At 40.1% G+C, this 16487-nt stretch overlaps 1 protein-coding gene across 2 annotated transcripts in view; it reads left to right on the forward strand.

Moving 5' to 3' along the window:
* Positions 1–16487, forward strand: part of CEP290 (centrosomal protein 290) — a 1500249-nt gene that overhangs the window by 684602 nt on the left and 799160 nt on the right. For both annotated transcript variants that reach the window (XM_078678872.1, XM_078678869.1), the window contains exon 28: positions 13569–13720. In XM_078678872.1, the coding sequence (XP_078534998.1) occupies positions 13569–13720 (152 nt within the window). The remainder of the gene's footprint in view (positions 1–13568; positions 13721–16487) is intronic.

A 16487-nucleotide genomic window follows, 5' to 3' on the forward strand; every position in this document is an offset into this window, starting at 1 on the left:
TAACACTTAAAACATTTAATTTGCAAAGGAACAAAATGAGGGGGTTCATTTTGCCATAGAAATTATGATTAGTGCTGAAGAAAGAAAAATTAGGGCACATTTTTAGTGACTTCTCAAATCCTCTTATATTTCATTAAAAAAATTCTGATATGCAGTCTCCCAAGATGGCCACCAGAGACAAAAGAGCCCAAATGTAGCCCAAATATCAGCCAGATGTACCCCAACTATAGCCCAATGACAGAATGTCCCAGAGTGTTCTAAAGAACAATTAGAACGCTAACAGTCTTACTTATGACAAAAGTATGGCACACCTGAAGTCATCTTGATTGGAATAAAGTGGTAACACTTAATACATTTAATTTGAAAAGGAACAAAATGAGGGGTTTCATTTTGCCATAGAAATTTTATATATATATATATATATATTCACTGAAAAAACCATAGGTTACACACCAGTTATAGTTAGGAATTAGCATTTAAAAAACCTTTGAAATTCACTGAAAAAACCATAGGTTTCACACCAGTTATAGTTAGCTGGAAATTTTACTCGCATAAAACCATTGAAATTCCCACGTTATAGTTAGTTGGACTCGCTATAACTTGCACGTCTGCAATGCACTGCTGATGACGTCACATATTACATCACTCATGCATATATTTAAATATTTAAACATTACTCGCTAATATATGTATTCACTAAGATACACTTAATAAGCCAGTTAACCAATCAATTTTTTTTTTTAAAACACTGAAAAAACCATAGGTTTCAGGCCTTATATAGTTAGGAATTAGCATTTAAAAAACCTTTGAAATTCACTGAAAAAACCATAGGTTTCAGGCCTTATATAGTTAGGAATTAGCATTTAAAAAACCTTTGAAATTCACTGAAAAAAACAGGTTTCAGGCCTTATATAGTTAGGAATCAGCATTTAAAAAACCTTTGAAATTCACTGAAAAAACCATAGGTTTCAGACCTTATATAGTTAGGAATTAGCATTTAAAAAAACCTTTGAAATTCACTGAAAAAAACATAGGTTTGAGGAGTTATATAGTTAGGAATTCGTTTTTAAAAAACCTTTGAAATTCACTCAAAAAACTATAAGTTTTAGTGGTGTTATAGTTAGCTGGACATTTTACTCATACAAAACCAATGAAATTGCTCCTATATAGTTAGTTGTACTAACTATATTTCGCGCACCCGCAATCCACTGCTGATGATGTCACATATTAGATCATTCATGACATGGTCAGTGACATCACTGATGGCATCTCAAATGACATCACTGATGACATCATCCATGTGACAATCACATACACCTTTTCATACACTACTACAATTTTTCATCACTGTTTGTAAAATACAGAGTATCATATTTAAATCCATTGTCACAGCAATACAAGTATCTAAAAATCCACTCAGTGGTTCATCGATGTATACACACATCTAATCACTTACCTATGGATTCACTCATACATGCTGTCAATGAACAATAGAACACTATCAAAAATACTTATACATCTATATAGACATTAAACAACAGCACGCATCCTATTCACATATGAAGTCATCCTACTCACTTATGCAAACAATGGATCATACTTACATATTTACTTAGCAAAACACTTATACAAACACCACTTCTTCTATTCATTTAGATAGTAAGTCATACTTAGTGAATTATAAAATCATTATTACAAGTATACAGTTATCCATACAGTCACTCACACAATCATTGTGTCTTATGTATACTTATTTATATACAACAACTGACACATACACTGCCTTTTATTTTTCTAGTTTGTTGGACCTGTACCTTTGAGAAATATATTTGCTCATCACCACACCCATAAAGAGATTCCCTCACCCAAACTGTTAGAACATGTAGTTTTAACTTCATATATCTACTGAATCAACTATTCACACATCTTTGGACAGTCACCCCCCCCACTGAACCACACACACTGAACCACACACACTTTCACACTCCCATACAAATACTCAGTTAACTAATCAATAACTAATATAGACTTTCACATAGCTAGTAGCCAACTGTAGAATCAGTTTACACAACAACTGACAAAGTGATACAGATATTCACACAGTTTAGTCACTATCCACTATATTTAGTGAGACATTATAAATTGGTCAAGTAAACAGTCAATTACACTGCTACTAAATCCTCCATCCAAATATTTATTTATATATATCCACTCATTCTTCAATGTAAATTGCTATATATGTAATGCATATTTAAATAACGAAGCAAACCACATTCACTGGATGATGTCATCAGTGAAGTCATCAGTGATGTCATTTGAGATGTCATCAGTGATGTCACTGACCATGTCATGAATGATCTAATATGTGACATCATCAGCAGTGGATTGCGGGTGCGCGAAATATAGTTAGTACAACTAACTATATAGGAGCAATTTCATTGGTTTTGTATGAGTAAAATGTCCAGCTAACTATAACACCACTAAAACTTATAGTTTTTTGAGTGGAAAAAAAAATATACATATATATATTCTCAGAACTCCGTTTCTATATCCTGAATTCACCAGAGAAACAAAAACGGACCCAGTCAGGTAATTTCCATTATTTTATTTCGCGTGCAACACCCATGACCGCCATGACGCGTTTTGGGCCCTATGAGCCCTTGTTCACATAACGTTGTATTGGAAAGCCCCACCCATATAAAGTGCAAGTGCAGGTCATCTGACCACCAGGCCTAAGGACATAAACAACAGACTTCCGCAGCATTTCATCATAATACATTAGAAAGTTCTATTCAATTATTTTTTACAACATTAATATTTGCATTTCTAAATGGATGTAAATGAAACCATTGAAGGAGTGCAAAATATTATCGCGTGTGCAACCTTCCGCAAATAAATATACAACAATATAAATAAGTATTTAAAATGTGCAAATTTGCTTCAGAGTGTACAAAATACGCTATATTTGTGCAAAATATACTGTGTTCTAGGTAACTTTAACCTCTAGTTAACTGCTACAGAACCAAAGTCCGCGCAAGATTTACCTAGTTATATCCCACTTTCAATACATTGATGAAAGGGTCTTTTGCTGCTGATGTCGTTTGACCACCCACAGTAGGCTTTTTTCATCTCAGTTGCTTACTATGCATTGGATCTATGACCCTGTGTGCGTGGAGCCCTGGTGTCATAATAAAGCCCCTGTGGGCTGATTACATTTCATGAGTACGCTGCGTCCTAACTGCCTATCCACCGTGGTAAAACATTACTGTGCATCAATATGGATAGAAGAGAAAAAAAGCGAGAAATTATTATGTGGGTCATATAGACCATCCCTTATGTGTCAACTTAAAATTGTGTTCCTAAAGAATGTGAACTTTCTCTTGTATACAGCCGTATACAAATTGATTCATAATACTAACTAGGCATGCAACTTGTTAATCCACACTATGTACCCAGTTGCTGTCATCTAAATCCTCTAATCATTGGGCCTCTAGAGACACATATACATATCATCACTTGAGTTCAAACCATTCGGTGTTTTGGAATACAACTCAAGGATGTATCGTGTCTCTAACAATCTCAGTTGGGCCTCACGGTCTCCCCCTGTACGCAACTGTGGGACCATGTCAATGGTAAAGTATCTCAAACACCCCAGATCATTTCCATGACAAGATTTAAAATGCCTCGCCACTGGGTAGGCCTCATCCTGATTACTAATTGCCCGTATTTGCTGGAGTATGCGCTTGTGGACCTGCAACTTGGTGCTCTCAACATATTGCAGGCCACACGCACACTCAAGCACATACACCGCATATTCCGATTTGCATGTTAATTTTTTGGAGATGGGCACTGCCACATCACTAACGGGAGTGGTGTAAGAGATCTTATTTTTTATATATATATAAAATATCTGCAGCGCAACTCTCCCATCCTCAGAGTTGCTTTCCAAAAGAGCGCACTCTGGAGCCAATGTAAATTTCAAAATTGATTTATTCTCGTGTCGGACTGACAACAAACGCGTTTCGGCGTCTCCACCTTCCTCAGTGTCAGTTTTCACATTACAAATACTGCATTAAAATAAAGCTTCACTCAATGCCGGATTCTAGCCTCGGAATCAGTGACGTACTATCAACAGTGTTGTTGTAATGCGTTGGCAGACATTTTTGGTTTCTGTTGTTTTGACATACAATCAACCGAAAAAGTATTTACAAGTATACATTCTAAGGTCAAAAAAGCGCCAATATTTACAATATCTACACATTTCAATATCATGTTTATTGATCACCAATATGATAGCAATAATCGCATAATTCCTCATGATATAATTTAATCCTTAACACTTGTTTGATCTTTACGTGACCCGCTAAATTCATTTGGGGCTTCAAAATTGGGCACAAAGGGACAAAAAACATAGTTGTCTGGGAGTTAAATCGCCATATTATTCCCGATGTTAATACTTCTCTTTAGCGGCCATCTTTGAATGGCACCATATAGACCTCCATACTAACAATTATTGTTTAGATCTACTGCTTTGGTCTAAATCATATTCTTTACACATGAAAAATTCATGACATGCCTCACATCTTGCAAGCCCCTCAGCTGCCAGAATAACCAAAGTATATACAAACTCACTCTAATTCAAAAGCCTGCTAAGTCTCATCTTAGTATATCGTGATAATAATATAATCTGCCCTGGATGGGCTTAGTAGCATCCTGTGACCATTGTCCTATTCCTATGCAATGTCTCAGTCGTGCTACTACCGGTGACACCCATTACCCTGGCGGGACTAACTGATTGTGCCCTAAATGGGCATGTAGTGATCAATATTTCACCAACACATTTACATCATGATTATATACAATGACAAACAAAAATTATAGTGTACACTTCCTGAAAAAAAGAGCATTTTAAATATTGGTTTTTATCATATTTACAATAATCCTGCACCCCACATGAACAATTCACCTTCTCAGATCTACATTTTCAGCTCTATACCATTAATCCGTACCAGAAATATGCAGGAAGCCAGTAAATGTATCCTATGTGAACCCGCATTTCCTCCTCGTTGTTTAACCCCCTTGGAGCCTTGCTTTTAATTTGATTATGTATCTAGACTCCAGAGTACACTTGCATTTCACCCTGTCTCCACCTCTTTCCCCTCTCCCCACTTGATCTAAGCAAAAGAATCTCAATAGGTTACTATTGCTTTCATGATAGAGTTCATAGTAGCGGGCGACCGGATATGTCTGATCTTTATTTTTGATCGCCTTTAAGTTTTCCAAAATCCTTTTTTTTTTCGTAGGGTGAATGGTACTCCCTATGTACTGTTTGCCGCATTTTAAGCAGTACACAGTGTACTCTGGATTACAATTCAGAAACTTCATAAGTTGAACCTTCACTTTATTTCCTGGTACTGTGTATTCCTTAACATTTTTACTGTTTTTACAGGCCTTACACTTCTTGCAAGGAAAAATCCCTTGATAGCATCTATCCTTTTTGGTTTGGCTCTGTAGTGACTCATAGCTAGGTGATCTTTGAGTGATGTTCTCCTTCTGTAGTTCACTATTGGAGTTTCTGGGACTACTGTTCCCATTATATTGTCTGCTCTCAATAGATGCTAATTCTTTTTAAGGATCTGCATAATCCCTGATGATTTCCCTGTGTAGTCTGTGATAAATCTCAATTGGATATCCTCACAAGTTCCTCTGGTACCTGTCTGTCCTGTTTCTTCTTTGTCAACTAAAAGGAGATTTCATTGCAAATCATCACTTTTAGCTTCAGCTTTGTCCAACACGCCCTTGCAGTATCCTCGTTTGAGGAATCTATGTCTAGCTTTCTTTTTAGCCACTTCATACTCTGTTTGGGTTGAACAATTGCGCTTCATCCTCAAAAATTCTCAGAAGGGAATGTTGTTAACTACACTCCTAGGATGGTAGCTGCCCGCGTGCAGTATGGAATTTCCTTCAGTGGGCTTACGATAAAGTGCAGTGTGCAGGGTGCCACCCTCTGCATGTACCCTCAGATCTAAGTACATTACTTCCTTACTACTGATAGTACTTGTGAAGCGTAGGTTTATTTCATTTGAGTTCAATACCTCAAAGTAACTCTCTGCCTCATATTTTGGTCCACGCCAAATGATGAATAAGTCATCTATATAGCGTGTCCACAAAACCACTCTGGCAACCCATTTCTCACTGGCACCCGCCCAGGCCACGTGCTTCTCCCACCAGCCCACAAAGTGATTCGTGTAGTTGGGGGTGAAGCACCTATCCATGGCGGTGCCCTGTTGTTGTACATAGAGCTGACCTGCAAAATAAAAAATATTATTGGTTAGACAAAACAAAATTAGTTCAATTAAAAGTTGATTGTGGTCTTGAAATTGTAGTGGTCTCTGTTCTAAAAAGAATTTGATAGCCTCCAGTCCTTTGTCATGTGCAATACAAGTGTAGAGGCTTGTAATATCAAGTGTTATTAACAGCATCGCCTTCTCCCAACAAGTTCCTTCAATGATTCTCAAGAAGTCTTTGGTATCTCGTACATACAAACTTAAATCTTTGACCATTGGGGCAATGAAGTAGTCTATACACATAGAGGTGCTCTCCAGCAGACTATTTTTAGAGGACCCTATTGGTCGTCCTGGGGGAAAATATTTGTCCTTGGGCAGGTGGTAGAAGGTGGCCACTTACGGATATTCACAGTTCAAAAATGTATAGTCATCTTGATCTAGTGTTCCCTTATTTTTCCATTTGGTAATTAATGCTTGGAAAGATTTTTATACTTTTTTCATATTCAAATTTGTTAATCAGTAAGTAATGTTCCTAATTTTGCAGTTGTTTCAGAGCTTCCCCTTCATATTGGTCTTTGTTGAGGAGATATATATGTATATCTCCACCAATACCGGTCAAAGTATATGCCGGCCAGGATTCGCGGTCGGTCCAGGATAGGGCTACCGGAAGCCCAGAATTCTCCTTCCACCATTCCTCCTTATGTCGAAGAAAGCCCTGACACACGGATGATTCATGCAAAATAGAATTTTAATCGTCGTGTTGGACGAATAAAATTCTATTTTGCATGAATCATCTGTGGTCCGGGCTTTCTTCGACATAAGGCGGAATGGTGGAATGAATATATATATATATTCTCGCTCCTCTGTACCTTTCAAACAATGGGACACTCGTAGGTGGTTGCCGCTTACACAGTGGTGCTCCGTGTCAATATCCTGCTCCAAAACACTCTCTCCCAGCCGGGAAGGAAGTAGTAGCACTCGCGGGATTGTTACCAGATTTTAGTTTATTTTCAACGCTTCACAAACGCGTTTCGGGTTTCTCCCTTCTTCAGTGTGTTCACAATATGTGAACTGAGGCGGCATTTATTTAAAACCACAAGTGACAAATGCAAAAGTGAGGTAGGACTGCTCGCCTTAACTATTAGGTGTGCGCCATTTTGTAGTGTGCAAAAACTACTATATACAATATACATATAAATTATATATACATCGCTATAAACATTATATACAAAAATGTATTTACATTATATACACTCGCGTAATATTATTGCGGAATTCGGCATATTGCCGGAAGTTGGTTTTAATGATCACCACTACTCAAGATCTAGCCGTGGATCGGCAAGTGGTGATTCCTCTGCCTGGAACCGCCTGTTGACCGCTCAAAATACGCCGTATATCGGCACTTCACACCTGTTACTGGATTTCATAAAGTCTCATATTCTTGGACATGTATTAGAATGTTTAAAAGGATGGCTCACCCTAGGTGAACTGCCAGTTCCTCTCCGCTGTTCAGACCTTTAGGGCTCTTGGTTTGTAAATCTATAATGAATCTAGATTACAATCTTCTCAATTTCAGTACCCTGTCCCCTCCTCTAGCATGCAGTGGTACGTGATCTATTCTGAAGACATTGCTGGCCTCTCTGGGAATCAAAAGAAGACCCCTTTTCATGAGGATTTCGATCTAATCCGCCAGTCATGGCTGAGGGGGGAAAGAGCAAACCCCCAGAACAAGATGCCGGCTAACAAGTAGGGGCGGCTGGAAAAGGAAAGGGAAGAGGCAATGCGCCAGTAAGAGTCACCAGAAGCAAGAGGGGAGGAAGGTGGTGAACGAGGCGGATACTCTCACAATTGTGAATTTAAGCTCTAAACAACTAACAGAGGCGGAGGAGTCAGTGCTAAAACTAGGCCTATCCTTTTGTCCACAATCTGGTTTAGAGTTTACACAAACCAGGATAGACCTCTTTAAATTCACAAGAAAACTTAAACTGCACAAATATTTCAAAATGAAACCGACAATTAAAGAAACAAGACAAATAAGAGGAAAGATTAAAGAAACTGATTTATTGTCCTTAGATGATTTGACGACCCTTGAATTATTAGAAGAACTGAGACAAGAAGAAGAAATACCTAAAGATCCTGACAAAGACAAAATGACTCAAAGAACTAGAAACTTGGGCATTGACTAAGAGGCCCCATGCAGTGACTTCAAACCTGCTTCTCATTTCCTGCCGCAAATGCCCCAGGATGCAATAGAGATCTCCTCGCGGAGGCAGTAATTAAAGACCTAATAAAATTCCGTGAGAAAGGAAATCAAGGAACAAGGAAGAGGAATTTGACTAAAGCTCAAGAAACAGCACTAAAGGGGCTACAAAAGGATCCAGATATAATCTACAAACCATCAGACAAAGGCGAAAATATTGTCTTGTTGTCAAGGGAACAATATGTGGGAGAAGCTCCCAGACAACTAACTGATGATCGAGACTATGAACCCACAACAAACAAAAAATACCATGAAAGTATCACTGAATATCATATCCAAAAATGGCACAATAAATCAATGTTGAGCACTGAGGAATATCTTTTCTTGAGAACTTTAAACCCCACCATTCCGACCTTTTATCAGTTGCCAAAGATACATAAAGACAGTACACAACCACCGGGCAGGCCCATAGTATCTTCTATGGGAAGCCTTACGGAAAATGTGTCTGTTTTTATAGATAATTTTTGGTTCCAATCAGTATTAAAGCTGTCGTCCTATATCAGGGTCACGAAAAACTTTATCATAAGAATTGAGAACTTAAAGTGGGAATCATCATACACTTTAATGGTACTGGACATCACCAGCCTATACACATGTATAGACCATACACAGGGTTTGAAGGCTGTTGAATATTTCCTTGGGAAAAGACCTTTGAAATTCGCTAAACATAGTAGGATGTTAATAGAGCTGACCAAATTCTGTTTGTTGAGCAACATCTTTCTGTTTCAGCGTAACCTCTACAGGCAGGCCTCGGGGACCGCGATGGGCACCTGCTTCGCCCCCAGTTATGCGAATTTATTCGTAGGCTGGTGGGAGGAGCAGGTGGCCTGGTCCTCAGGGAACTCGTCATGGACGGACCAAATCGTAACCTGGCACAGATATATCGACGACCTCTTCCTTGTGTGGAAGGGGTCTGTTGATAGCGCAAGACAATATGTAGATCATCTAAACAACAATAATGTAAATCTTCGGTTCTCGGGTGAGATTAGCTTAGTGGCAGTGAGCTATCTTGACCTGAGGATTGAAATTAAGGAAGATAAAATCACCACAGCCCTATACCGTAAACCAACTACCGGAAATAGCACATTACATGCTACCAGCTGTCACCCAGTGAAATTAAAACAAAGTATCCCCTATGGGGAGTTTTTACGTCTCAAACGAAACTGCTCCTGTGAATGTGATTTCACTGAAGCAGTTAAAGAAAGCCTAGAAAGGTTCGTTGCCAGAGGTTACGACTTAAAACTTCTTGTAAACACCTTAAGAAAGGTTAACAGAATACCAAGAAAACACCTACTAGCGAATGAAAGCAAAACGAAAGTAAACGAAGGAAAGTTCCGCCTAATAACTACCTATTCTGAAGACACCAATTTTATAAGGGCGACCTTGTGCAAGAACTGGCACGTCTTAAAAACCGATGCAGTCATCGGTATGGACATTCCACCAGTGCCATTAATAACTTTTAGGAAAGCCAGGTCCCTTAGAGATAAATTGGTTCATAGCCATCTGGATAATCCGGCTGTGAAATCCAATACCCTAGCCGAGATGAAAGGATTCTTCCCGTGTGGAAGATGTAAGGCCTGTGCATTTAGCAAGAGGGTGCTAGGCTTTGATGTTCCGGGATTGAAAGAACGAAAAACAATAAATAAGTTCATAACATGTCAAACAGCTCATGTGGTTTATTGTCTAATCTGCCCCTGTAAATTAAAATACATATTGAGCACAATACATTGTGTTAAAGTGAGGGTCCTGGAGCACATGCGTGCAATTGTTAATAAGGACATGAGCTATCCAGTGGCAAGACACTTTGCCATTAAACATCAGAGTAACCGAGATTTACTCCAATACTTCGGATTAGATCACGTACCACTGCATGCTAGAGGAGGGGACAGGGTACTGAAATTGAGAAGATTGGAATCTAGATTCATTATAGATTTACAAACCAAGAGCCCTAAAGGTCTGAACAGCGGAGAGGAACTGGCAGTTCACCTAGGGAGCTAGGGTGAGCCATTCTTTAAAACATTCTAATACATGTCCAAGAATATGAGACTTTATGAAATCCAGTAACAGGTGTGAAGTGCCGATATACGGCGTATTTTGAGATGTCAACAGGCTGTTCCAGGCAGAGGAATCACCACTTGCCGATCCACGGCTGGTGTGCATTAAAACCAACTTCCGGCATTATGCCGAATTCCACAATAATATTACGTGAGTGTATATAATGTAAATACATTTTTGTATATAATGTTTATAGCGATGTGTATATTTAATTTATATGTATATTGTATATAGTAGTTTTTGCACACTACAAGATGGCGCTCACCTAATAGTAACGGTGAGTAGTCCTACCTCACTTTTGCATTCGTCACTTGTGGTTTTAAATAAATGCCGCCTCAGTTCACATATTGTGAACACACTGAAGAAGGGAGAAACCCGAAACGCGTTTGTGAAGCGTTGAAAATAAACTAAAATCTGGTAACAATCTCGCGAGTGCTGCTACTTCCTTCCCGGCTGGGAGAGTGTGTTTTGGAGCAGGATATATATATATCTCCTCCACGCCTTAATCCAGTTGGACCAACGAAGCGTTACATATGAGACGGACCACAGGATCGGTTACAGGTATTCTTTATTCAAATACACCTGGGAGAAGGTGCATAACGCGTTTCGGGCTGTGTAAGCCCTTGCTCACATGCAACAATTGTTTGTAACTTTTGCAGTTTTATAGTGCTTGGTGACTGCGCAAACCCAGCCCTCTGATCCAGTCATGTGACCATAGACATAGAAAACATGTCAATTGTTATGTATCATTACTGTGCAAAATACGCAAAAAAAGAAATAAACTTAACATTTCTTTATAAGCTTATTCTTTGGAATCTTCAATTATTACAGGATAAATCCTAGAAGATGTTTTTGAAAAACATTATGTAAACCAAGAATTCTTATTTATATACCATTGCGTACATCACATATTGTCAGGGAGGACTTATGTGGGTTAGTGCTTTTTTACAGTGAATAGTATAGTGCAAAACAATGCATGTCTAAAGTGCAGAACTGGATAAAGTGCCATGTGTCGTCATTAGAGAATAAAGTGCTACAGTCAAAGATAAAACTACCTGTATAAATATATATAAATAAATAGATTGAATGCAGTTAATACTATTTATAGAATATAAACATATTTCAATATGTATTAAAGCATAACCTAAAACATTTTATAATGAACACAGACGTTATCATAAATAACTGTTTAAAACACCCTGTGACTAAGAACAATATTAAAAAGTGAATAGAAAATTGGAAGAAAAACAGGATATTTGATATATTTACACATGTTGAAAATGCAGAAAGACTGAGAATAAATCCCATCTGGTTAACAGGGAACCTGACTAACCAGAAGGGAAAAACAAGAACATATCTGTCAACACTGAAGCAAGTGTGGAATATATCAATACATATTTATGTCCCCAGGAAACAGGGAACCTGACTGCCTGGGGTAGATGTACTGTGCTTCAAAGAAGTCTATCCAGGAGATTTACAAATTATGTAAGAGTTGCCATCATTTTATAGGAACGTGTGTAGATCCTCAGTGTTATTAAGCCCATTAGGCCATTTGCTATCATATTCAAGGATCATACTAGATTCCAATTGCCTTAGTTTTAGTTCTCTATGACCTCCCCTACGTGATTTGGGGACTGCTGCCACTACGTAATATTTCAAGCAATTAATATCTTTATTATGTTTAAGCTCGAAGTGGCGGGCCACAGGGTAGGTGGGGTCGCTGTATAAAATAGCTCTTAAATGTTGCAGGATCCTGACGTGCACCTGTTGTTTAGTGCTTCCGATGTAATTGAGGCCGCAGGTGCACGTCAGGACATATACAGCGAATTCCGACTTGCAGGTATGATTACCTACTATTGGAATTTCTTCAGAACTAAAGGGAGTACAATAATGAGTTTTGTTAACTCCAAACTTACAGGCACGACAGCTGGAGCATTTACGAAATCCTGCTGCCGGAGCCAACCAATTGGGTTTCTGCTTTAATTCAGGACTAGGTTGGTCAAGAATTGTTCCCATATTGCGAGCTCTTCGAAAGGTGACAGGTTTAGATGGCAAAATAGCTCCTACTATATTGTCAGTAAGGACAATTGGCCAATTTTTATTAATGATCCTTTTGATGGTCTTTTCTTGATCACTAAAAGCTGTGATGAACCTTGGACATGTATTTATATTGGCTGACTGGTCTGCGTCTCTAGAGTTAGTATGGCCTAATGGGTCAGGAAAGAGACTCTGCCGGGATCTCATATTAGCTTTAACTAAAGCCTGATCAAATACAGTATGTGAGTATCCTCTGTCTTTTAATCGATCTCGCAATTCCATGACACATTTATCAAGTTCATCAGCAGAACTACAGATTCTTTTAAGGCGCAGAATTTCACCAAAAGGAATACTATTTATAGTGTGCTTGGGGTGAAGGCTGGAGGCATGTAGAGTGGTGTTTCCTGCGGTGGGTTTTCTACCATATCTATCTATCTACTATATATATTATTCCACACATGATGTAGAACTAGACCAGGCAAAGTTGAATAAATAAATATACCAGAAAAGAGTCAAAAACCCATGTTCTGATCAGGCTACAAAGATAACAGCTCAGGTTCAAGCGTCTGTCAGAGGTGCCAGTAAACTTGTAATCTGTAGTAAAATTGTAAGCTTAAATAAAATGTGTTTTCCAGGGAAACAATGTTCTTTTTTCAGATTGGAAAATTGGTTCAAATGGAAGTCTTCACTTACAGGTGATTATACTTGGATGTGGCAACTAGTTTGAAAGAAATGTACTAGATTCTGTTAACTTTGTTTTTAATCCCTTTGATATGATTTGATAATGGGCATTGTCTGATGAGAAAATGAGGAAGGTACATGCCTGACAAGCCTTGCCCATCTGCTGTTTCTTAGTTATTCCATAAAGTGATAAAATAGTAGCAACGAAACTAACACTTACATCTCCATAACTGTTTTTTATTTTTCAGTTAACTAAAATCAATCTTGAAGCACAAAAGGTTGAGCAGAGTTTGCGGGATGATCTCGCTAACAGTGTGAGCAAGGCAATAAGTGATGCAGATAGAAGGAGGATAATGGAACTAGAGAAGAGTGAAGCCGACCTGAAGATTGAGGCATCAAAGTAGGTGTTCAATATGACTAAATTAGTTACTGCCCTAATTAATACAGAAGAGTGCATACAGTCATTGTATTCCCATTGCATTCTTCTAGTGTGTTGTTACTGCTAGTGTGACCCTTAAGTAATGCCCTGTATCACTCTACAAGAAGGTTTCTGATGATACCTTTAACTGCAGATTCCTTTTCTTTAGCATATTCCCAGGTGCCATACTGGATCCAGAGATATTTCCAGCAATGCTTCCCACACGTGAGTAGGTGGTGCCCTGTGACTCCGAGGGTACTTCAACCGTCCCTGTAGGGATGGAGCAGAGCTTCCATTTTATGTGCTAATGCCTGTTCCCTTCCCACTACCAAATTTCTCTTTTTTCTGGTGAATTTAAACTTTATATTGAAGACAGTGTGCCAGAGAAGGTGTCTTTCCTCCCCCCACTCCCTGCCTGAAAACCAAAGGATTCAAGACAGCCATGACAGCAGAAAACTGCAGACTTTCACAACGTGCCTATTCTACTTGTAGTAAGAATACTTTATTCGGGCAAGATAACCATAGAAGTATGCACAGCAAATAACACGCAAAATAGGAAATTTTACATGATGAAATAAGTTACACCAGAAAGATAATACATCCTATAACAAGAGGATTCCACATCAAAGATTGGCAAAATTGATTAGATCAGTCATAAAAATAGAGATAGTTTTTCAAATGCATTCGAGCAATGTGCTAAAATAGCAAATGTAATAAGATACTGAAGAGTTATGCATGAATAAAATGCAGGAGGTTTAATACCTTAAGGCAATTAATGCTATAACAACATTCACATAAATTGACCGTTCTAGACAATTTAAAGTGCGTAAACTAAATCTGACAGTCTATATAAGGTAAAAGTGTCATCTCTTCTGGTTGCCACAAAAATGAAAATGCATCCTGTCAAAAATATGGCAGTCCCAACACCTTGGCTCTTAAGATCCAACTCCAGTGTTGAAATTTATTTGGAGACATCTCAGATAATGGATTCTTTATTTTCCTCTCCCAGAAATTAAAGTGTCACATTGCACTGTCTACATTCTAGCTGTCTTCAAGTAGACAGGATTCAGTGCTTTCTCTGACGCTCATATCCTGGGCAGAAGAATACAAAATGTAATCTAGTTTCTTCTGCCTGTGACTAAGCAGAGCAAATGTTGCTGTCATCTCCAGGGGCTTTCCATTGTGAGCAGAAGGAGTGAACTGGGAAAGTTCCTTAACGGAACTTTAAAAATAATTGCCTGGCAGTTGAAGTTGGGATATAGTCAAGAAAATGTTAAAACTTACTGGAGTTATCTGAAAGAAACACGTTAGTTATAGATTCCTTACCTTACAATTACCCCCAGGTGTCAGACTGGATCCGAAAAGTTTTTTTCATCAGCAGTACCTCTGCGCGTCAGAAGGTGGCGTTGGTTGGCTCCGTGTCCGTCGCCGGCGTTGTGGTCGCCGGGATGACGTTGCGGCAGCTACTTAGACGCCACCCTCACGCACTGATGTCAGTTCTTTCTTTTTCCGCGCCACCCAGCGCAGATCCGGGAACAGCGATACCTCAGTCATTTTTGGACTACGTTTTTCTTGACTTTTGTCGACTTCGTGTTTCGAGTCTTCAACTCCAAACAGGTGCACAAGGGATGCCCGGTTTTAAGACCTGCGGTTCCTGTAACCTTCTGATGTCAGTGATGGATCCGCACTGCATGTGCCTCTTTTGCCTGGAGTGCGACCACGACCCCAAGTCGTGCTCCAACTGTCAGTTGTTGATGCCGAAGGCTTTGCGGGAGCAGTCCCGAAAGCTGCTTGAACTACGACAGTTGGCTCCGTGTTGTTCGAGGTCCAGGTCAAGAGGGAGGTCGAGGGACCGGTCGCGGAGCCAACGCCATTCCGACAAGTCATCGAAGTCTTCGCAATCTGAAAGAGACACGTTAGTGATAGATTCCTTACCTTAGAATATCCCCAGGCGTCAGACTGGATCCGCACATTTTTTGCATAGCAGTACCCATGCGCGTCTGTAGGCGTCATCTGCGGCTCCGCGTCCGTCGTGGGCGCCGTGATGACGACGTCGGAGTACTTAAACGTCGCCTCCGCGTGCTGACGTCAGTTGTTCTTTTTTCCGCGCCAGCAGCGCAGATCCGGAAAAAGTGGTACCTTAGTCACTTTTTGACTAAAACTTTTTTGATCTTTTTGTTCATCCTTTCTCGAGTCTTCGACTCCGAAATGGTGCCGGTAGGGATGCCTGGTTTTAAGCCCTGTGAGGATTGCGACCGGCTGATGTCGGTCACGGACCCTCACCGTCGGTGTCTCCACTGTCTTGGCGTCGACCACGACGACAAGGCCTGTTCCAACTGCCGGGCCCTGACTTCAAAGGCTAGACAGGAGCGGTCCCGTAAGCGACTCGAACTCCGGCAGTCGGCCCCGCGCCAGGAGAGGTCCCGGTCCGGACAGAGGTCGAGGGACTGGTCGCGGGAGCGGAGCCATCATAGCTCCGGGAGTCGACATCACTCCTCAGGGTCGAAGTCGTCAGGTAAGCACAAGAAGTCGAAGAGACGTCATCGCTCTTCCGACTCCCCCGTTGCTCGCGCGACGCGGCCGGGAGTTCAGGTGGCACCGCCCAAGCGGCTCTGTCGGAGTCGCAGGCGCCGCGTCCGGCTTCATACCCTCCGGTCCCTGGGCCTCACGCGACGCCGGAGGAGATCGAGCGGTTCCTCATGGCCATGAGGTCCCTCTCTCCTCCGACGGGCTCCGCGGCACCTCCGGG

The sequence above is a fragment of the Lissotriton helveticus genome, chromosome 1_1 (genome assembly GCF_964261635.1).
Source record: "Lissotriton helveticus chromosome 1_1, aLisHel1.1, whole genome shotgun sequence".
NCBI lineage: Eukaryota > Metazoa > Chordata > Amphibia > Caudata > Salamandridae > Lissotriton > Lissotriton helveticus.